This window comes from Calidris pugnax, unplaced genomic scaffold (genome assembly GCF_001431845.1).
Source record: "Calidris pugnax isolate Ruff unplaced genomic scaffold, ASM143184v1 scaffold27, whole genome shotgun sequence".
Lineage (NCBI taxonomy): Eukaryota > Metazoa > Chordata > Aves > Charadriiformes > Scolopacidae > Calidris > Calidris pugnax.
Genome location: NW_015090893.1, coordinates 9,248,273 through 9,271,144, shown reverse-complemented (window position 1 = coordinate 9,271,144; position 22,872 = coordinate 9,248,273). Strand labels below are relative to the sequence as shown.

Here is a 22,872-nt window from a genome sequence, read left to right as displayed (position 1 = left end):
ACATCAGCGGCGGGGGCGGCTCCCGCCGGCCGCGTCCCGCTTCCCCGCCTCCCGGCGCATCGCCAGGCCGGGGCCCGGCCGCAGTCCGCTCCCCACATCGCTGCTGCTGGGACGGGACGCGCGCTACCCCGTGGGGGACATGGAGGGCCGAGGCCGCTCGGCCGTCTCCCCTCGGGCTCGCCGGGCCGTGGTCCCGGGGCACCGTCTCCACCCACGGGTGTACTCGTAGCTCTGTGGGGTGGGAGCGGGCGGCCCCTCACGGCCACCATCTTGACTGGCGGCCGCCATCTTGGGTGGAGCCGCCGCCGCTACTGGACGGGCGACACGGTGGGACGGGAGGTGGCCGGGGCAGGACCCGCCCGGTGGTAAATAGGCCGTTCCAGTGACAACCTGCTCCCGAGGGGTTCCGGTCCGCCTCCCCCCTCCCGCGGGGCCCGCTCCTACGGCCAAAGGAACATCTCCCCTCCCTCCTTGGTCCGCTCCGGAAACGCCCGAGCAGCTTTCGGCACACTTCGGAACTCTTCGGAGCGCCGAGCCCCACCGATGAGACTCGGGCATTTCCGGAACGGCCCGAGGGCGCTTCGGCTTTTTCCGGAAGGCGGATGGGCATTTCCGGTGTTCCGGGCGGCCGATAAACAGCCGTCGGCTTCTTAACGGCGCCTCGCGCGCGCGCACCCGCCCGCACCCTGGGGCCGGGGCGGAAGTGCGGGTGGCAGACGTCAGTTCCGGACAGTGACGGAGAGGCGGGTCAGAGGCGGCAGCAAAATGGCGGCGCCTGAGGAGCGGGAGCTGACGGCGGAGCAGACCGAGAAGCTGCTGCAGTTCCAGGTGCCGTGTCGGCGGGGGGGGCCGTGCCGGCCGGCGGGAGCGGAGGAGGCGGCGCGCTGGCAAAGAACGGGCTGGGCTGGGCCCGCTCCTCCGGCCTGCTGCGGGCCGGGGGGTACGGGGCTCACTGAGAGCCGGGGCAGGCCTCGCCTGGAGCGGGCCCGGCGGTGGGGGGCGAGAAGAGAGAGCCCCGTGGTCCCGGCCCTGTCGGGGGTAACGGTGGTCCCCGCGGGGGCCAGTGAAGCTCCTCCGTGGGGCTTGGGCTCCCTGGGCTGGGGCCTCGCTGAGGGGCCGGCCGGTGCTGTGCGTGCCCCCAGCACTTCGTTAGGAATGGTGTTCTGTCATCGCTAATTGGGGAGGCAGGAAGTGACTGCTGAATAAACCCCATTAACGCCACGCGGGGAAAAAAAACCTCCTTGGTAAGTCCCGGCTATTTTAATTAGGTAGTCTGAAAAATTCCCTTTCTTGTCATTAGCTCTGAATGGGAGAACCTTTCCTGGTGTCTTAGGAGGGTTAGCCGATGGGTTTCTATGGAATGTGGTTTCTCGGAAAATTGCTTCCAACCCTCATGGTTTGGTAATGCCTACTACGGGGAGGCCACTGGGGATTGTAATGATCTAATCTTGCTGTCTGGTACATAACAGGCGCTGGGTTGGTTAACCTTTGGTTTGCCAGGGCCTCGGGGCTGTGCAGCAGTTGAATAATTTAAAAAAAAATAGATCTACAGATGTGGCTTATTGGGGAGAAAATAGTGTTGTGGAGTTGAACTACTTAGGGCTTCTTGGTGAGAAGTAATTAAACATGGTGGTCAATGAAAATTATCTTCAGGTGTCTTGGGTTTGTTTCCAAGTTGTAGGGCATCAGGTGGTGTTCTTTGGATTGTAGAGTTCTTTTACAAATAGAGCATTTTCTTTCAATAGTGCTTTGTTTTTTCATATTTTTCTGGTGTGATGTAACTGTAGAAATACAGGGCTTAAAGGGACTAGAGAAGGCATCCAGCCCTGCCTTCCACAGCTGAGATAAGTGCAGGTGTTCTTCATCATTACAAACAGATACTTGCCAAGCCTTTACCTCTGAGTCAGGGGGATTAAACAACTTCCTGAAGTAATTAATGTGCTGCAGTGTTCCTCTGTGACTATAGCTAAGAGGAAACTTTTTTACAGATATCTCCTCTAAATCTTAACTGCAAATTAAACTGGTTGGGCAGCCTTACAGACAAACAAGGCAAAGCAATGTTAACAATTGCTTTCTCAATACTACCATTTTCTGCGTAAATATTTGAGGTTTAAGCCATTGCTTGTGCCGCACATAATATATGCGCGAAAGCTGTCCTCCAGCTCCCATTCTCTTGCTGTAAGATATCATAGTACTTATTAATCTACTGAATCTGGACAGATAGGACCAGCTGCACTCATCAGTGTCCCTGTTGCTATTTTCAAAACCCTGTGGGCAGCTGTGAAACTAAAGAATCCTGTTTCCTAGTGCTACCTGGTGTTGCCATGGCCAGCAGGCTTGGGGGCTGGAGGGGATGGAGAAGGAGTCAGAAGGAGTGATTCAGGTTTTAGTCCAGCTTCCTGTTGAGTCTTAGTGTGAAGTGGAGGGAAATGCTCCTTTCACTGTAAAGGGGAGAATTTTTTCAGATAGAAGACAGCTGCTGTCCAGAGTCTATGAAAGCTGTACTCCAGAAGGCTTTGATACCAGGATCATCTCATTCTTCTGTCCCCTGGGGTATATGAGATTAGCTTTTCACCAGGGCTGGGCTAGTGACAGACTTCACTGGTGATCCCTTCTCCTTTGGTACTCAGCACCTGGCTGAAAGGAGCTCAGGTGTGCAGTGTGGCTTGTTTCTTTAAAATGAGGTAGAGTAAATCAGTCCACCTGGAAAAGCTGGGGTTTTTTTCTTGTTTCCAAATCAGCTGGACTCTGTTAAAGAGGATTTGCTGTTTGGAGAGGATGGCTAACGCTCATTAAAATAATTTGTGTGATGCTATTGCTGCAAACGCTGCTACAGTTAACTTGTAAACCTTTCAGGGATTCCCGCTGTCTTTGCAGGGAACACTTAAATGTTTTCAAAGATAACTTTACACTTTGTTGTTATGTGCTGTTGTAACTCATTTCTACAGTATTCGTTCTGTGGTGGCAGGGCATTGTACTTTCACAGAAGGTGGCATGGCAGTGTCAATAAAACAGGAGAGCAGAATAGGAAAGAAGGGAGTGGGGATAATAGATGAGGTAAGCAATAGTAAAAGGCCCTCAATAGTGTTACAATTAAATGGAGAGCTAGAAGGGAAGCGTTGAGCAAGAGCTGTAGGCTGCCATTTACCCAGCAAACAGCTGTTCCAGGTAAAGATTCTGTTGCCCTATACAGTTTGTGCTACTTCTGCTGGAAATTCTTCCTTCCAAGGTAAAGAGGTGAAAGCCTGTTGTTCTGTTTGTGGGCCAAGCTGTTGGGGTTACAATTTAAATACATGCTTTACATTAATTCCACTGATGTTTGCTTGATGTGCTTTGATAGTGCTCATGTAAACGGCTCTGCTGGCAGGACGGTGGAAGTAGCAGCTCTCTTCCTATGGACAGGGCTGGAACAGAACAGTTGTCTGCTATCCTGCTATGGCAGGTTAATGGAGTGGAAAAAAAAAAAGAGTACCAGTATGGAGAGATAATTGGGATAAACTTGAAATTAAAGCAAAAAAAGCATTCTGGCATGCTTTCAACCTCCCATTTACTGCTGAAGCATTTTCTAATGTAAAAGAGTAAAACTAAAATAAGCATCTAAATTTTTCGTCTGTCAAGACTTTGTTGTTTTGACATCTGTAGAGAGAAACTTGCTTTGAACAGCTTAAGAAAGCTGTGGAGATACAGTTGCATTTGGGAGATGGAGGAAACAGCAAAGCAGCTTTTGTAGGATCTTGTTATTGATCTGTGCCCATTACACTTGGGCTGATGTCTAACATACTTATAATATGCAAATACAAAGTAATGGACGGTTATTTGCAAAGGAAAAAAGGTAGCACTCATGATACCATCTCCAAATGGGGAAAACAAAATGCTCAGGACTGAAAACATCTCTTGTTTAAAGAAGAGGGAGGAAATAAAAAAACTCCAGGCAGCTTTCCTCCTCAGTGCATTGCGTATTGATCAAAACCCTCTTAAAGGCATTTGCTGTAATACTCAAAGAGAAACTCTCAGGAAAGGCTTTTTTTGCTGCCTCAAGTCAGATGTTCTTTACCCTTGGAAACATAATTCTCTGGAATTTGGCAGTGGGTTGGGAGCTAAGAGCAGTGCCAGTTGCAGTCCTGTGGATTTGCATCTCTTACACTCCTATGTTGAAACAGAGTATCTGCAGAGGGAACAATTTCGTAAGTCCAGTTTACAACCTTTGTCCGCTCAGGAGTATTCCTTCTGCCTTTGATACATGGAATTGCACTTTCCACTACTTCAGTACTGAGAAGATTTTAGCATTCTGAGCAGTCTCAAAGGTGAGAGATGCAAATAATCCAACAGCAGCTTTGGTATGTTTTAGGTCAGTGCTCTGCTTTAAGGAGTTTGAGAAGGCAATGTCGAACTTTCCTGGCTTTTGTGGTACTGAATGTTTTTTTTTGTAAATGTTATCCACTGCCTTGAGCTTGGATTTATATTTATTTGAAGGTTTGAGGGTGCTAGTTTAATGGGATAAATTTTATTTTTAAGAGGGGGCCTTATCTTTTTATTACTTACTGTGTCTAAGATGTGTGCTCTGTGAGACAGAGTAGCAAAGTAGTAGTTGGTGACTGATTTGAAGACAGTGTTTGTTCTCTTAACCTTAATGCTACTAAGGTACAATTAATGCTGCTTTGTCTGGCGTATGAATAGTGCAGTTGGCAGCTAGCTGTGAGCTTCACCAGAAACGCTGCAACTGGTGCAGTGGAAATGGTGTGGTGCTTCAAGTTTGTAATCTGTTTCTGTGACTAAGGTGAAGCAGTAGCTGTAGAAGGTACTGAGATAATAGTTTAAATGGTCTTTGGGAGTGATAACGAACAGTATCAGTGTTTACCAGCAAGTATTGTCTGAACTGACAGTTGAACTGTCTTCTGGGGTTCCTTTATATTGAGAGCAAGTTGTTCTGAACCAGTGGGTGTCTTCCATAACATCCTGGAACTGGAATGTGGCTGTCTCAGGGAGTGTGTCAAAGTAACATTCAAGAAGGTGTTCAGTTTTTAAAGCTGCCTTTACACAGGCAATTTCTTTTCCCTGCAACGTTTCATTGTGCAGCTTCATTGATCAGAAGAGCGGTGGGAGCACTAGGCACAGTGCTACTGGGGTGGCTCTGTCACTTCTGTTTCATGTTGAGGGCTACTGTATTAAAATGCTAAGGAAAAAAAAAAGTAGACTCACCTCCACGGAGAAGTGTTGTAGAAGATGCTGAGATCTGGCAACAGCGTGCCTGGTGCTGTAACGTGGTTGGGAAGGGGTGAAATTTCCAGCCTGTAGCCTGTCTCTGTGGAGCTCAGTAGGTCTTGCAAATGCTGCAGTGGTTCAGTACTTATTGAATGCTTGTTCATAGTTCTGCACAGCTGTTACTTTGCTGCTTTCTGACCTAAAACTGCTAAAGCATTTTGCATAATTGAAAAAAGAGAGAATGTTGGGTGGGTAGTGAAGCCCTGTTATTAGTGCTGAGTGATAATTCAGGCATTTAGAGACAAAGGTGTGAATGAGTTTGAGTCTTGTAAATTTTGCGAGCACCAGCAGAAATTCCAGGGTGTTAAGGAATGGTAATCAGAAGACTTTCAAGGCTTTGAAATACACACGTTTTTACTCTGTTGTAAAATCAAATAGAGTAAATTGCAGGTGCCTTTTAAGATGTCCTTTTAGAAGGACAATGAAGTGCCTTCTGTAGGAATCTGGGGTTAAAAAAAAATCAGAATAGAAAACCTAAATTTTACTCAAGTGAAGCAAATCTTTAAAGATTGTTAAACCCCAAATTGTGAAGCAAGTGATAAATGGAGGTGTTCTGGCGGCAATGGCTGAGTTCACTGAGCTTCATTTCTTCTAGGAAATTGACTTCTGTAGTGCCTCCTTACAAGGCTTGCTGCAGGCTTACTTTTTAATATTTATACACCACTGGGCAGTGACTTGAAGTGGTTTTTTTCCTGAGTGACTGCAATTATGTAGTTAATGTCAGCAATGCTTTGAACAGTCTGGTTCTGTGCATCAGAATGCAGCAATGATTTTTTGCCCAGTAGATTGGGGAGAAGGTAAGAGATCTATGGAGACTTCATGAGAGAGGATTCAAGAAATGCTTGAAGTTTGAGCCCAGAGCTTGAATAGGGCATCTGTCCACAGTGTGACTTGGGTGGAAATAGTATATGGAATGTTTGAATGGGGGCAGGGAAGGGAGTAGATGCACCATCCACCATCCTTCTCCAGGAAAACCATAGTTCAGTGCATTCTTAAATGGTCAGCTTGTCAAGACTGCCTCAGGGGCTTTTAAATGAAGCAAGAAATGGGGGAGATGAACGGAATTAAATAGGATTGCTAACAATGGATTGGATTGCAAGGTGTAAAAGAAACCATGTACGAGGATTTGTATCAAATCACTGCTCTGTGTTTGCAATCATCGTGAGCTGCCTCCCGCAGCAAAGCTACTCTCTGCTGTACGGCAGACTCGGGGAATAAAAGTTCTAGCTCTTTGCCACACTCCTTCGTGGCTGAGACCTCCTCAGGTGTGGCAGAGAAGAGCGTGTGGTGCTGGCAGGCAGAGGCCAGGCAAGGCTCTGGTGTAATTCAGCTCGCACAGCCTCTGCAGGTCAGCAGCTCCGGCTGTCACAGTGCGAGCAGTTTGGTGGCAAAGCAGCCTGTTTTGCTTCCCGGCTCCATCCCTGAGCTGTCCAGGGAGATGCACCATCTGTGGGGTTACAGCAGCTGGCTGGGGTGGGTCTGGAGAGAAATCCACCAGGGAAGAACATGAAGCATTAAGGATTGGTGGAATTCTCTTGTCAAGATTGACCTTACTGGAGAAATTGTCATGTTTTGTCTCCTTATATCACCGGCACATCTTTGTGTTGAATTTGTTACACTGCTTATGAAGAGTATTGTTGTTGCTTCTGTCATTGTGTATCCAAGCTAAATAATGGCTTCTGAAGGTATAACTGCTTTCTTGGATTTCTGTTGCCCAGTTATAAAAAAAACCAAACACACCTTATTCCTTTTAATTTTAAAAAACAGTTTCCTTCAAAATTGCCAGCACTGTTAATGGTGTCACCTGTGATGATCTTGCACTGACTGATTCAAAGGTTAGCAGCAGCACACTTATGGCTTCATGTATTTCTGTGAAAGTGTGTGCCTTGGCTCTGGTGGTAGGTGCAGGATACAACCCTGAAATGTCCGTTCAAACACCTCACAGCGAGTGGTGTGGGGAGAGATGTTTGTGGCACAGTGACGGGGATGTTCGCTTCAGCAAAGATTTGTCTCCATTCAAGAGGCGCTGACGTGGCTTCCTGTAATAACAAATACTGTTGTTTGATCTCTTGTGGATGAGTTCTGAGTGCCACAGGGTTAAAACGTGCCTTCCAAACATTGATATGAGAGCCCAGTGGCTTTGAGGTCTGCTCATGTGTTTGGACTGTTTTCTGCTTCAGCTTTTGCCTGTGTTGGACTGGATTTTGGTGGTTTTTAACTATAGAATCCTCTGTAATGCTGGAAAACGCTCCCTTCATTAGTGCCTGGCTCATTTTGGTTTTGGTCTGTTTATGCTTGCCATGAGTGAAGTAATGGTCGTATTGGGTTTCCAGAAATTCTTTGCTCATCTTTTAAGTTGATGCTTTGAGGTGATGTTTGAGTGCATCGGCCTGGCATATCCTTCCAGAGTGAAATTTCTGGGCAATGTTGTGTTAGACTGTTGACTGGGCTGAGTGTGGTTGTAGTTACGGGCCTTGGGCTCTGCTGAGAACTGGCTGATGCTGGAAGAGTGCAAAGGCCTGTTTGAGGCTTCCTGTGTGTTTACGGGTTTGGGTTGGTTTGAGTTGCTCCACTCTTAAACTGAGAGCAGAGCACTTTAAAAAAAAGAAAAAGTATTGTGGTAATGTGTTGTGGTAACTCCTGTCTGTGCTCACGTGTTGCAAAGAACAGTAAAAATATAGCACTTCCCTGACACTCCTCTGCTTTTATTCTCTCTTAGGACTTGACCGGCATAGAGTCCATGGACCAATGTCGTCACACACTGGAGCAGCACAACTGGAACATAGAGGTACCACTGCAAAGAGGATTCGTAGTGATTTCGAGTACTCTGTGGGGAGGGGAGGCCCTACCTGTAAGATTTAATGTGTCAAACACTGAATTTACACTAGTAGCTCTTCATAACAGTGTCTGGATGTTGTCGGAGAGCTGGTTTCAGAAGGACAGAGCGGATTTGTTACGGCTGTGAACAATCACTGGACTGGCACAGTAACTTCCCGGGGTGCACGTGCACGGGCTGCCATGGAGAAGGCTTTCCATGCAGAAAAGAGTATTGGTGGATACCATTTGTAATAAGTCATGCTTACCCAGTGCTCTGAGGCTATGGACAAATGATACCTACTGTTAGTGCCCAAAGTATTAAAAAAAAAATATTACATTTTCTGCATTCTTGAATGTCTAAAAACTCCCTTTGCTCTTTCTTGTGTCAAAGGCAGCTGTACAGGACCGACTGAATGAGCAAGAAGGTGTCCCAAGTGTCTTTAATCCTCCTCCATCGCGGCCGTTGCAGGTCAATACAGCTGACCACAGGATCTACAGCTACGTTGTCTCAAGGCCACAGCCAAGGGCAAGTTATCTTATAGTGGATTTTGCCCTGCTTCTTGGGTGACTGTTTGTGAGCAACAGAACTTGCAAGCAGGGAGAGGAATTGTTTTCTTTGTATGCTGTTATCTCCTTTCTAAACATTTTATCTTCTGAAAACAAAATGTAGACCTTTTCCTTCAGCCTGTGTTACTGCTGTGGATATTTTCTCCATGGTGTCATTCACAGTGTGAGACAAGCTTCTTTATCATGGAGTGTCTTGCTGTGGCATAGTAAAGCTTGTTCAGTTGGAACAAAGAACTGTCTGCTCCTTATGGCAAAGCAATAATATTTTTTCTTTTAAGAGCTCCCCTAAAATTTATATTAACTTGAACACAGTATCAATTACTTGCATTAATGTTTCATAAACAAATTTGCATGAGCACCTGTAAGACTCAGTGCTGTTAATCCTTTTGTACAGTTAAGAAAATTAGCACAGAGCAAAAGCATTGCTGCTCGAATAGTCAGTGATGCTGGTTTTTCAGACATGTCGTGTTGAATTCTGACTGAACCATGCTAGTCACTGAAATTGGATTTGATGTGTCTGAAGCCATAAAAAATATTGCTGGGCTTCTTTGCAGTGGTTGGAGCACTGATACTCCTGTGTGTACCTATGTGCTTGATGCTGGTGGCCACTTTGCTTTAGCAGGCCTGCTCCTGGCGTGGAGACTGCTCTAATTCTTTGTTTGTAATTGCAGGGCCTGTTAGGATGGGGTTACTACTTCATAATGCTTCCATTCCGATTTACCTATTATACATTACTTGATATATTTAGGTAAGTATTTTTTTTGTGCTGACTCATGTATTGACTGCATTAAGGCACGCTGTAGTGTAGATTTGGCTGTACCTCTGTCACTTGGATCTTTTAATGGCAGATTTTCCATTTATTTGCTGAACTGGCTTTATCTGTATCTTGGTAAAGTTCCTACACTGTTTAGTAAGAAATCTTATTGCAGAGAAAAAGAGCATCTTGCAGCCCTGTAAGTGAAATATTTAACTGGGGCTCTAACTCCATGCAGCTTTACAGTTTGGGTGCCACACAAAGGGGATGCAGAACAGTGTCAAACTGTCTGGTATTCTTGGACAAACAGCTTCATCAGAATCGTGCTGGGCTGCAGGTTAACCTGCCTAATACCTGTACGTTACCTGGCAAAACCCAAACTGTAAGCACCTCTCCTTTTTCCCCTTTGGTGTCTGTTGTGTCTCCTCCCTTTACTGCCCCAACGGGCTACCTCATCTTGCCTCCTTACAGCATTGATAGAGAGGAAGGGAATGTTGAAAGGTGGTAAATATTCAGCAGTCCTACCACCTGTGGTGTTTGAGCAGTTTATCCTGTCGTATTACTTTTCTTCCTTAAAGAGTTTTCCAAAGTTTGGTGTGACTTCAGTGCATCCACAGAACTAAACTAGCATCCATAGAGCTAAACAACATTGATATCTGCCTTGCAGTTAAGTTTTTTCAGCCTCAGAGGAATGGCTGTTTATTCTGTCTTCATTGGACTCCTAGTGTAATGTTCTCTTTCTGCAGCGCTTTGCATTCTGGAATTGTTAGTCTTGCAATAGCAGAAATGCAGTTTTCAAAGTTATCCAGACAAAACTGTGTGGCTTTTAACAGCCTGTCTTTGACTAAATTTTTCAAACCTCACACTGTTTGTGTGGCTCATGCCTGATGCTTCAGAGGAAGTTGAAACTTAATCATGCAGAATTCAGATACTTGCTGATGCCTGGCATGAGATAATATTTGACGGAGGGGTCTTCTGTAGTAATGGTATCACTTTAGAGCAGGTGGCAGTTTAGGTTGTTATTACAAATGCTCAAGGGTCTCAGCTGTGACTTTTTTCCTCCTTATGAAGACCAGCAACTGTCTGTGGAAAAGAAACTGTTCTTCAGAAAGTCAGTAAGCTGAATTTCCAGTGTCCTTTGCTTCCTTCCTAGGTTTGCTCTGCGTTTTATACGCCCTGATCCTCGTAGTCGGGTCACTGACCCAGTGGGTGACATTATTTCATTTATTCATATGTTTGAGGAAAAATATGGGAGGATACACCCTGTCTTCTACCAGGGAACTTACAGCCAGGTCAGTGTCACATGTTGGTACATAGATCCTGGGGAGATGGAGAGTGGGGATTTCACCAGATGGTATTGGGGCCTACGTGGCAAAATTGCTTTTCATTTAAAAGCCCAGCATTTGTCCCCAAACTCTTTAACGGGGTAACGGAGAGCTAGTGAAAAAGTGTATTGGAAAACCAGTGACTGCCAGGCTTGATGGTATGCCAAGCCTGCAAAGTTGGAAAGCAAAGCTGCTCTGACTGTTCCTCGACCGTCTGTATGGCTCTGTAGCCAACAGCTACTCTTTGTAATCCTGCCTTTGTTTTTATAAACTGACGTGGTGTGCCTGAATCTGTCCTTCTGTTCACCAAATTGGAATTGACTGCCTGGGCTTGTACTAAAATGAAAGTCCAGAACTTGGTGTGGGTCCTCAAAATTGAGAGAGGAAGCCCCTGAAGAAATTATGGGAGGTGAGAGTTCCGGATATTAGATCTGGGCTGATGGTGCTGTCTGTAAAAGTGGGACTTCCCAATGGGTACTGCCTCTTCTGCAGCTTCTCTCAGCCTAGCCAAGTGAAGGGCCTTCTGCAGTGCATCCCAGCAGACAATTGGATCAGCACTGCTTTCTGAGTGCTGGAGAAGAATGTGGAGTCTGTATCTGCTCCATGCTGCACAGCGATGGAGCTCGCCGCCTCCACAGCTCTTCTGGGCCCCTCTGTCTTGCCTGGAATCCAAACTCAAACAACCACGGAATGGTTAGGCCACTAAAACTCAGTGCCAGTAAAACAGGGAGCCTGTTGTGCACTTATCCTGTGGTCTTGTTAAGAAATGCTCTTGGGTGGGTGGAATCCAGAGACCGTAGATGCAAAAAGGGGTTTTTGTTGTTTATTTGTTTTTGTTGGGGCCTGCAGCATTATTGAGTTATCTTCTTTTTTAGTAGTGTTTTCATTTGATGTGGTCTGAAGATTGTGTCCTGTGCAGGCTAGAGCAGAGAGCTCAGCCTTGGCTGCTGTGAGTCTGAGGGGTGAAGGAGGGCTCTTCACTGCCAGCTGAGTCTGGTGGGACGGTGGGGGGTATCAATCTGTGCAGTTGCCTACCTGGCTTCCCTCTGAGTTCAGTGTTCTCCAAAGCCACATCCTGAAAGGAATGTGAAAGGACAGCACTAAATGAGGGTTTAGTCAGAAGGTCTGACAGGTTCATCCTCCACTGCTGCCTCATTAAAACCGTGGTAGTGGCAGACTAATGGCCTGGGTAAATGTTGTTGAACTGTGTCACACAAGTCTTCTGGGTGCTGCTTTCCCCTTGCCTAGAGACCTCATAACTTAACTTCCTCTGCTCTTATGCCAAGGCACTGAATGATGCCAAGCGGGAGCTGCGCTTCCTGTTGGTTTATCTTCATGGAGATGACCACCAAGACACAGATGAATTCTGCCGGTAGGTAGGACAGTTTTTCCAAATAGTTATCTTTGCACTTTAAATGCAACTTCATTCACACAATCTCTTCTCATCCCCTAGCAATACACTGTGCGTACCCGAGGTGATCACCCTCATAAACACTAGAATGCTCTTCTGGGCTTGCTCAACCAATAAACCAGAGGGATACAGAGGTGAGTGTGTCCCTCCTGGCCTTTACCTGTCTCTGGGACAAACTTACGTGTTTGAAACACACTGTTGGTTTTTGTGCAAGGAGACAAGAGATTTTGGGATTGCATGGGGAAATACATGTTTTTCGTGTGGTATCTCAGAGGGCCTGTTTGGATGCCAGAGAAATACCTTTTGTTCTTCACCTCTGCTGTTCCAAGTGTTGCTGGGCACTCCTTGTTGTGTGCTCTTTGCTGCTGGCATTCAAGCTGCTTTTAGTGCATTGCTAGTGGGAGTTGGTGGGTGTGTGCTGAGGATTAAACTGAGTGCAGAAACAAGTATCTATAACTAGCTGTGCCCTTAATGCTGGTTTGTATTACGCCTGAGGCCAGGAGTGACTTGTTAGGTGCATTCTTTCCCTTTCAGAGACTTCATTCCACACCCAGTCCCTTTCTCCTTGAAAGCCCACAGTGAGGTCTTTTAAGTACTGTCTTTCCAGAGCTGTTGATACCTGGCCTGTCAGCGTTTTTAGTAGAGTTTTGCTGCAAATCAGGGCTTTTCCCAAAGTTCTGCTTCTGCCTCCTGTGTCTTTTCTGCACCTTCCCGTTTCATGGCAGGAGAGGCCAGGAGTCGTGGTTCTAAATCTGGGTCATTCCTGGCTTCATAGGTGAGCTACCAGCTATCAGCACCTTGAAAGAATGGCTTTCTAAGGAGATATTCTTCTCCTTATTGCTGTTTCATTCCTGCAATGCTTTGGAGTCACAGCCTAGAAAGCAGAGCTGGAAGAGATCACGGGCTTTCATTTAATCCACAAGTTGCTCTGATTTAATTTGGAGGGTTCCTTTGGTAATGACCACTCCAACTGGCATGATGTGCTATGCATTCCTTGAGGCGGAGGTGGTATTTGTTCACAGGTGAACAATAACTTAAAAGCCCTTGATCTGCTTCATTCCCTGCTTCAAGACAGAGCCTGCCGCTGGCAGAAACAATTTAATTTTGTTCTGAAATGTCCGGGAAGGACACCCCTGCCATCTTCCCCATGACAGTATCTTCCAGAGTCTGGTCATTCTTAATATTAGCAAGTGTTGCCCTGTGCTTGACCTGTTTAACTCCCTGCAGTTTAAACCCAGGGCTTTTTGTCCCATTCTGAATGGACATTCAAAGCAAATTACTTCCTGCTTGATTTCAAGAACCTTTTTGGTTATTTGAAGTCTTGGGTTTTTTCCCCCTCAGTCTCTGTCCTCCAAGCCATTTCCTCCCATTGCTAATTCATAGGGTTTAGTTTGTAAAATAGGGCCAGAGGCCTTTTCTGGCTTGGAAGGAGACAGTGCCTGTGGAAGCTGCTTTTCTGGGCTGCTGGTGATGGAAAGGGTTTGTGCTGTACCCTCTTGCTCACCCTTCTGGATGGGGCAGTCAAAGTGATGTCTGTGCCTGTTTCCCAGTCTCCCAGGCCCTGCGAGAGAACACGTACCCATTCCTGGCTGTGATCATGCTGAAGGATCGCAGAATGACAGTAGTTGGGCGGCTAGAAGGCCTCATCCAGGCTGATGACCTCATTAATCAACTGATGTTCATCATGGATGCCAACCAGACGTACCTGGTGTCCGAACGCTTGGAAAGGTATGATGGGACCTGAGCTCCAGCAATGCAGACCTTGTGGAGGCAGGCTCTGCCCCCTTCCTCCCTCCTGACACCATATATAGGCAGGTAGGTCAGCATCTGTTCTGTAACACAGCCAGTGGGCTCTCCTCTTCCCAGTACCTTGCTGGTCCATAGATTCAGGCCACTCTGTAGCCAAGGAGCTGGATGTGTCACCCATACAGACCCACTACTAAGAGATGGGTGTGAGCATTCTACTGTTTTCCGCAGTTGGAGCACACCCATAGTGTGCTGGAGCTCTGCAGGTAAAGCTTGGACAACAGCCAGGAGAAGCCAAGTGGGAGCAGAGGCATTGCAGGCAGGAGGAGCTGGTGTCTACAACCTGAGGGTGGGGGAGCTTTGCTGCCTGGGCTGGCTCTCCTGAACTCTGACTGCATTGCTGGTGGTGCCTTGTGAGCACGAGCTCTATAGGGACATGCAGGCTGTGTCCAAAGTAGAATGTCACCTTCTGGTCTTCTGCCTGCCTCTCCTCTGTGCCCCTGTACTCAGTACTGGTGGGGCTGTACGTCAAATACTGTGTCTGGTTTTGGGCCCCTTGGTACACAAGAGACATTGAGGTGCTGGAGGGAGTTCAGAGAAGGGCAGTGAAGCTGGTGAAGGGTCTAAATAATGACTCTGATGAGGAGCAGCTGAGGGAACTGGGGTTGTTTAGTCTGGACAAAAGGAGTCTGAGGGGAGACCTTATTGCTCTCTATAGCTACCTGAAAGGAGGTGGTTGTTAAGGTGAAGGTCAGTCTCTTCTCCTAACTAGGACAAGAGAAAATGGCCTCAAGTTGCACCAGGGGAGCTTTAGATTGGATATTAGGAAAAATTTCTTTACCAAAAGGGTCAAGCATTGGAACAGGCTGCCCAGGAAGTAGTTGAGTCACCGTCCCTGGAGGTATTTAAAAGACTGGTAGATGTGGTGCTGAGGGACATGGTTTAGTGGTGAACTTGGTGGTTTTAGGCTAATAATCCAACTCGATCTTAAAGGTCCTTTCTAACCTAAATAAGTCTATGGTTCTGTGGGTTTCTGCAGGGGACCCGGGGACACGTTTCGATGCCTCTGGTTTCTAAAATGCACAAGGAATTGTTGGAAGGAGATAAAACTGTGAGGAATCTGAGGAAGGAGGCAGAAATCTTGGGCACTGCTTGTGTGCTTCTCACCCAGCTGCAGTGCAGGAGACATCCTCTGTGGTCAGTTCACTTCCACTCAACCTGGGGAAACCCTTTGTGCGCTGGGGACTGTGGAGACTCAGGTTGCCTTTTAGGAGCTGGTAGTCGTCAGCCCTCTCAGTGAGGTGTTAACTGATGTGTGATGAGTTTGAGGCTGTACCTGCACCCTCAGGTCTTCACTTTGAGGCCTGCTAGCTCTGATCACTCCCTGCTCACGTTTGCAGGGAAGAGAGGAACCAAACCCAAGTTCTGAGGCAGCAGCAGGACGAGGCATATCTGGCATCCTTACGTGCGGACCAGGAAAAGGAACGTAAGAAGAAGGAGGAACGGGAGAGGAAGAAGAAGAAGGAGGAGGAAGTGCAGCAGCAAAAACTAGCAGAGGAGAGACGGCGACAGGTGAGAGCAAACAGACTGCTGGAGAGGCTGGTGTACCCTCTTGGAGGCTCAGGTTGTGTAGAAGCAGTAGGGCTTTCTTGTTGGATTGAAGATGCTTGGGGTTTGAGTGTCCTCCAGGCCTCCTGGAGCAGCTGTGCTGCAGGGGACAAGCACAAAGGTCAGTTCAGTGCGTGCCCCTTGCTCCTGCTCCCTCCTTTCTTTGCAGACACTGCAGGAGGAGAAGGAGCGGAAGTCTGAATGCCTTCCTCCTGAACCACATCCTGATGACCCGGAGAGCGTTAAGATCATTTTCAAGCTGCCTAACGATTCCAGAGTGGAGCGGCGATTCCACTTCACACAGTCGCTGACGGTGAGCTGGGGGCAGAACTGATGGGCTTCCCAGAGTCAAAAAACAGTCAGGAGATACTCTTCAGGTGGCTCAGCAAAGCTGTGCTTCCATTGGACATTGCCAAATGGTGACCTTTGCTGAGAGCCTTAGCAGGCAGAGTTGTTCCTGGGTGAGGAGAGTGTCTTGGGGCCTGGTCCCACCAGCTTAGAAGAGAGAGGTTGTGGCGGGGTGTGGAAAGGGAAGAAACTTTTTCTTCTCCTGAAAAGCTGAGTCTCTCGTTGTTCTCTGTTAGTAAGAGTCTGAAACAGTGTCTGGACTCCCCAGGTGCTCTGTGACAAGTCCAGTTTCATACCTGCAGAGAAAATGGCTGTCTCACGTCTAAAACACAGCTATGGTGCCGATTTGGTACCCTGTGAGATGCCATGGATGCGCTCCGGTTGTGTCATTGCTCCCCCAGCTGGCAGTTAATTCTGTGCTTCTTTCCCAGGTGATCCACGACTTCTTGTTCTCCTTGAAAGAAAGCCCTGAAAAGTTCCAGATTGAGGCCAACTTCCCTCGCCGTGTCCTGCCCTGCCTCCCTACAGAGGAGTGGCCCAACCCGCCCACGCTGCAGGAGGCCGGACTCAGCCACACGGAAGTCCTCTTTGTGCAGGACCTCACGGACGATTGACACTTTTCCAGAAGACACAAAATGGAAAGAGAAATTCATATTATTATTATAATACAATATTTTTTTTAAAAGACTGCGTACAAACGAGGGATCAGAGACCACATTGCCTGTGCCAGCTGTGCTGTGTGTGTGCACTGGCGAGAGGAGGTGTGTGCACGTCCTCGCACACCTGTGTACACAGCCATCCCCTACACTTGGAGGGCAGAGAGGGAGGGGAGCTGGTGTTGCCCCTCCGCCTTCCCTGGGGAGGAACAGGAATGGCAGCTCTCGGTAATTATTGCTTTTATTGATGACAATAATAATAAAACCCCAACAACTTGACATCTCGTGAAGATTTGATACTCTGCTGCTCCTGACAGCCAGAAGACCGGGCACCTGAATGTGCTGGGAGAGGGTGGGGGGGAAAGGGCTGGACAGAATCTCTTCAGCTTCCCTCTTGTGTATAAATATCTTTCTTCTAATATTTCTCTTGCTTTGTAATGACCAAAGGAGAATGGGGTTGACTATAGTATTAACTTTTTGATAAAGAGCTGGTTCGATTCTTACCTGTGTGGGGTCTTGCCCAGGGTTCTTAGCCTGCGTAGTGTAATAAACTCTGCCTCTAGCATGTCTGTGCCCATGCTTTCTGCCTCTGACCCCCCCACCACAGCCCAGCGCTGGGGAGGGGGTTCCAGGGGCTGTGCCTCGCTGATCTTCTGGCCTTGAATGGGTGGCTCTGTGCCAGCAGAGCTGCTGGTGTAAGAGAAACACCAGTGTGTAGACACAGGGGGGAAGGCGGTGCAGTTGGTGCTGCCTGTGGCAGGAGCTTGGTGCTGGGGCTGGACAGGACAAGTCCTCCTGGGACAAGTTAGAGGTGTGTGTTGGGGGGGAAAAAGACAAACCAAAGAAGGGTGGGTGTAGGCCTTTTGGCTTGGCCAAAGAGCTCCTGTCCAAAGGGAGAGTGGTGGCAGCCTGTTCTTCCCCACCTCCTGGTCACCTCTCTAAGGACAGGTCCCCCTGCTCACTTGCCTGCACAAGCACAAAAGGCAGCAGGGAGGTCTCTCTGCCCCAACCCCTTCTGAAGACTGCAAGCTGAAGTAGACCCAGCCCCCTTTCCTGGTGGCCCCTGGTGGCTTTCTTACCAGGGAGAAGAGATCCCTTGTTTTCCTCCCAAAGGAAGAGGTGTTCCCTTTCTGGCAACAGGGCCTTCTGCAGCAGCAACCCTGCTCTTAACCTTGGGCAGGCACAGCTCCTCCACCTTCAGATGGGCCCAGCCTGGAGCTGCTGAGGTCCTCTGGGGCTGGGCTGGTCTTGTCTCCCCACCAGCCACGGAAGCACAGGGATCGCCTCTTCCCTGGCTGGGTATGGCCATGCTGGAGGGCTGGGCTGTAGGAGGGGGTGGAGCCAGTGCTGCTGGAGCTACCTGGGAAGATCATGCTGTCCCAGGGTGGCATCTAGGAGGACTTCCCATCTCAATGCAAGCTGTGAAGGATCTCCAGGTGGGAGCAAGATGGTCAATGGTGCTGCTGGATCATAGACCCTTCTGGGGCAGAGAACCCTGCTAGATATTGCTTCCAACCTTGGGGTGTCCTCTATGCCCTTCTCTGGGGTTCCTCCAGCCTCTGTGCCCTCCTTCCACCTGCTCAGTGGTGGCCTGGGGACACCATCCCTGACCAGAGTGCTAGCCTGGCCTCAGCACACACACCCCCCCACAACGGGGACCCAACGGGGCCACCCCGGCCCCCCTCGAGACAAGAGGCGGGGCACAGCGTGTTGGTATACATCATACATTTATTAGTGAATATCCCTCTCAAAATCAGCCACAACATTAAAAAAAATAATGATTGCACTACTTGGTCAAGCAGAACTAGCAACTTTCATTTTAAAAAAAGTACAAATCTGTTAAAAATTTCAATCAGTATAATACACATATATATAATACAACATACTAGTTATGTTAAATGCTACAAAACCAATATGATTCCAATGGAATGGAAAAAAAACAAACACTTTTAGAGCTTTAAGAACCTTTTTTTTCTATATATTAGCCTTTTTTCAAATACATACATGGGAAAAATGAGGTAACTGTAAAATGTGCAAGTAACAGAGCAAAAAAAATTATATATATATATTTATATATATATATATATATATAAAAACTTTCTAACACAGAACACACGTCCTAGCACCTTCCGGGGAGCCGCGGGGGCCGCGGGGGTCCCACCGGAGGGCCCGGGGACTGGTATAATAGAACAGTAAACAGTCCACTATCCCACCACAGGAAATCATTGGTAAACAGTGGTATCTACAGCGCAGTCAGCAATCACAAACACCCTAAATAATTGTTTTTTAGTAATTTTTTTTTTTGTCGTTTTTTCTTTTTGTTAATTTTTTTTTTTTTAAATGTGACATTGGGAATGTTGTTCAATAGACATTACAGCAGAGATTCTAGGTAAGCTATTATTCAAGTGTTTTGACCTGTGAAGTCCTTTAAATTTTGACTTTAAACTATTGGAGCCCAGAGAATTCTCCCTAGCAAGGTCCTCTGATTATGAAAGTCTCCAGGTCAAATCTCTCCATTTTTCTCATGTATTCACACTTTTTAATGAGGTTGTTATTCTAGACTCAGTGAACTTTCGTTATTCAAGTAAATTGAAGATTTATCTATTTAAGAACTGATTAGTCTCTTCATGCTTTTTCAGTTCTTTTCTATATATGTAAATGCTATTCTTATTTGCTTCCACTTCTACAAGTCTGATACTCTACAACTTCAGTAAGGCCCATGTTTTTAGCTAACTGCCACCTAAAATGCCTTTTTGGAGGATAATGACAAGATTGAATGTAGATCTTGACATGCAAAACCTTCATTTCATTTCATTTCATTTCATTTCATTATTTCAAATTCACTCCCTTTGTCTCACATATGACTCTGCTTTTTTATAACAGCTTTCTATATGTTTGAAGGGTATTGTTGGGGGGGGGACGGCCCTGAAAAGTCTCACGGTCCTGCTGTGGCGTTGCGGACATGGGCAGTACAGTGCATGGCAGTATCAGCTGAGCACAAAAACCCCCCTCTCCCCACCCCCCCCCTTCACCCCACAGCCGGCTAGACGTAGCCAAGACCACGTTCCAAGCTGGTCAGACATGCATGCATATTTTTTTTTGTGAACATTTACATAGGGCTGGGCGTCCGCTCGGAGGCTCCCAGGCGTCAGCAAACACGCGCCGCGGAGGGGAGGGTGGTCCCTCTCACCACCGCCGCCACCGCCGCCGCCTCCCGTCACCCTCCTGGCTAATTAATCATGCAAAACAACGGCCACGCGGGATTGCTGGAGCCGGGCGGCGGCGGTGGCTTCGCTCCTGGGCCCTGGCATGGGCATGGAGGGGGATATGGCGGCTGGGGGGCTGCTCACAGCTCCCCCTGCCCCATAGCACTGAAAATACACCATGAGGTGATGGATAAATCCCCCACCACCCGCTCCGGGGACTCAGGGGGGCACCCGCCGCAGCCTGGCTGGGCCCCCCCCGCTGCCCACCGGCCGGGGGCACCGCGCCACGCCGTCCAGCCAGCAGGACGGGGGCACGGGGCTATGTCGATTGATGGCGGCGGGACAGAAAAACAGCGGGAGCCCCATGGCACACCGCACGCCCATGGCCGCCGGGACGGGGCTGGGGTGTCCCCCCCCACCACCAGGCCTGGCTGCCCCACAGGACACCACATGGCTTGGCCCCGGGTGGGCATGGGGGAATGAACGGGGAGAGGGGCTGGGGCCGCACCGTCCTGCCACCGGGGAAAGACCCCAAGCAGCCATAACCCTCCAGGGCTCCCCAGGGCAGCCGAGGCAGGAGAAGGGGCTGCCGCCGGGCTGCGTGCGGGAGTGGGGACGGCGGCGTTCCTGCCCCGGCCACGCCACGGGGTTGCTGGTGTCCCACCTTGGCCGTGCTCTGCCGGCCACCTCCTCCGGCTGCCCCCGGGGCTGGCTCAGGGTGCCGTCCGTCCGGCATCAAACCCGCGGCGCTCCCTCCTCTCTCCTCCCCGCGTCCTCCGCGAGCGACGCCGAGGGGAGGTGCCGCCCGCGCGCCGGTGGGTCAAACGGCCACGGAACCGAAAACGCGACGGAAAAGGAAAGGAAACGAGGGGGGAGGGTGGGGGGAGAACCAAAAAAAACAAACCATAAAAACAACAACAACAGAAAAAAAAAAGTGACTAAGGGAAAAAAACACTAATTCCCTAGTGGAGTATAAAGACCTGGAAAGTGATGGAGCAACAACAGCGTCTTTGGAGCGCGGAGGGCACGGCCACGCGCCTCCCGCCTCCAGCACAACACGATTCGGGGCCCCGGGAGCGCAGCGGGCAGGCGTCCGGCCGAGTCCGTGCCCCGGCGGGGAGGAGGAGGGCTGGCCGGGAGCCCGGACTGCTCAATGCTCACCACATCCGAGGAGAGGCTTCGGGGAGGGGGGGTAAGCGCAGGGTCAGGCCCCAGCAGCGGGCAGCGGCCCCCGCCCCTGGCCCGGCGTCCTCATCCTCTAGCGAATTGTGCGGCACAGCGCCCGCCAGCCTCAGTCCGCCTCCCGCTGCACCTCCGACGCGTCCGCCCGGCAGATGGGGCACGTGCGGTTCGCCTGCGGGCAAGAAGAGATGAGGGCAAGTGAGCGGGCACCCCATGGCACCACCTGCACCCAGGGTCCATCCATCCCCCTCCCAAGACCCCACCGCGAAGGGCTGGAAGCACCCCGCAGTGTGCTGGATCAGGAGTGCCCTGATCCAGCCCAGCACGGTGCTTGGTCCCTGCTCCCAGCACATCCTGTGTCGTGTGGGCATCGAGGCCACCCGAAAGGCACCCTGTGCCCACAGCACCCCAAGGAGCCACCCCGCTCCCCCGTCCCCGACAGGCACGGGCAGTACCTTTAACCATTTGTCGACACACTTGGCGTGGAACTCGTGGTTGCAGGGCAGGACGCGGAGAAGCTGCCGGGCCTCGAAGTCGCTGAAGCACACGACACACCTGGGGGAGGCAGCCCTCAGTACAGCCCCCGCTGCGCAGCCACGGCCCCCATCCCCCCACACCAGGCACCCCCATGTCCCCCCCAGTCTGCACCCCGGGCTCACTCACAGGGTCTGCTCGGACTGGTGGCTCTCGGGGTTGAAGCGGTAGGACGGGAGGTGCTCGATGTCTGCTTTGGTGAGTCCCCGCGGCTTGGCCTCCCCCAGCCGCTCGGCCAGGTTCAGCAGTGCCTGGAAGGAGACACAGAGACCGGCTCAGCTCAGCTCATGATCCCGGCACAGCACCCCTCCAGGCTCTCCCCACCCTGGCAGAGCGATCCCCAACCCCCTTCCCCATCTCCCCCACCCCACCACCCTGAAGCAGAGCCGACCCACCTCGTAATTCTCCATCTCCACATCGTCCACGTCCAGGTCTAGGCTGATCGTGGGCCCCACAGCCGTCGGCGACACGGGAAGCATAGAGCTGGGGGGTAAGGACGGGGCGGTCGGCATGGGGCTGCAAACCCCAACCTTCCACCCTGGCATCCCCCCCAGGGGGGAAGAGCCACCTGTGCCAACACCGCACCACTGTGCCCCCCATCCGTGGTGCCACCCCTGCCCCACGCGTCCCGCCGTATCCCCCCCGGTACTCACAGGAAATAGGGCAGGAAGCTCGGGTAGTAGGGGGGTGGCGGCGGAGGGGGCGGCGGAGGGGGCAGCGCCTGCTGCAGCCGGTACCGCTGGGTGTTCAGCCGCCGGGGCATCATGTGGGGGTATGGCTGTGGGGAGAGAAGGGGCACTCAGCATCGTGCCAGCCCCAGGGCATCCCCCTTAACCCCTCCACGAGATGGGGACTCACCACGCCAAATGGCAGTTCTTGGTGCAGCGGGTCGTGGGGGAGGTAATGCAGCGGCACGGAGGGGGACAGCGTGGGAGCGTGGTGGGACGGGGGGTACGTGAAGCCTGCGATGGGGTGCTGCTCCCCTCGCAGGTCCACGTCATTGTCTATCCTCTGCAGAGGCTGCGGGGGGAAACAGTTGGGCCCAAATTACAACCCCACCCCCCCCGACACTAGCAGGACAGAGGCACCCTGGGCATCCCACCCATCACCCCCAAGCTCAGGTCATCAGAGGCTGCAGATGGACAAGACCCCAAGGTGGTCTCTGTTTGGCCACAGGGCACATCGTGTCCCCAGCCCGTACCCCCACCCCAACTCACCATGCGCGGGTGCTGGGCTTGGAGAGGTACAAACTGCCCCAGGGGGGCCATGTGGGGCGGCTGGTGGGGGGGCACTGGTGGTGGAGGGGGGTGCAGGATGTAATGGTCGCTGGAGATGATGGGGGGGAACGTCTGGTAGGAGACGGGGAGCTGTTGCATGGCGCATGCCTGGATCAGCTGTGGAGGACAGAGAGAAAATCAGGAGTCAAGACACCCACCACAGGCATGGGTGGAACCCT

The 22,872-nt window shown here is 50.2% G+C and overlaps 2 protein-coding genes across 3 annotated transcripts in view; one reads left to right on the top strand and one right to left on the bottom strand.

The window, feature by feature from the left end:
• Positions 1-765: 765 nt before the first annotated feature.
• Positions 766-17,059, top strand: FAF2 (Fas associated factor family member 2). 2 transcript variants are annotated; one of them, XM_014948199.1, is made up of 11 exons: positions 766-828; positions 7,982-8,050; positions 8,471-8,605; positions 9,318-9,394; positions 10,554-10,692; positions 12,012-12,097; positions 12,179-12,270; positions 13,687-13,864; positions 15,283-15,454; positions 15,660-15,803; positions 16,270-17,059. In XM_014948199.1, the coding sequence occupies exons 1-11, from the start codon at positions 766-768 to the stop codon at positions 16,450-16,452; spliced, it is 1,338 nt and encodes a 445-aa protein (XP_014803685.1). In that variant the 3' UTR covers positions 16,453-17,059. The 2 variants fall into 2 exon arrangements, with proteins under 2 accessions (XP_014803685.1, XP_014803686.1); XM_014948200.1 differs by lacking the exon at positions 766-828 and adding an exon at positions 1,073-1,244 and having other exon boundaries at positions 16,270-16,683.
• A 2,447-nt stretch (positions 17,060-19,506) lies between these two features.
• Positions 19,507-22,872, bottom strand: part of RNF44 (ring finger protein 44) — a 6,676-nt gene continuing 3,310 nt past the window's right edge. Inside the window, exons 9-15 of the mRNA XM_014947753.1 lie at positions 22,634-22,819; positions 22,275-22,436; positions 22,070-22,194; positions 21,812-21,899; positions 21,546-21,667; positions 21,338-21,437; positions 19,507-21,054 (exon numbers count right to left, since the gene is read on the bottom strand). Coding sequence (XP_014803239.1) covers positions 20,992-21,054; positions 21,338-21,437; positions 21,546-21,667; positions 21,812-21,899; positions 22,070-22,194; positions 22,275-22,436; positions 22,634-22,819 — 846 coding nt within the window. The 3' untranslated portion in view covers positions 19,507-20,991. The remainder of the gene's footprint in view (positions 21,055-21,337; positions 21,438-21,545; positions 21,668-21,811; positions 21,900-22,069; positions 22,195-22,274; positions 22,437-22,633; positions 22,820-22,872) is intronic.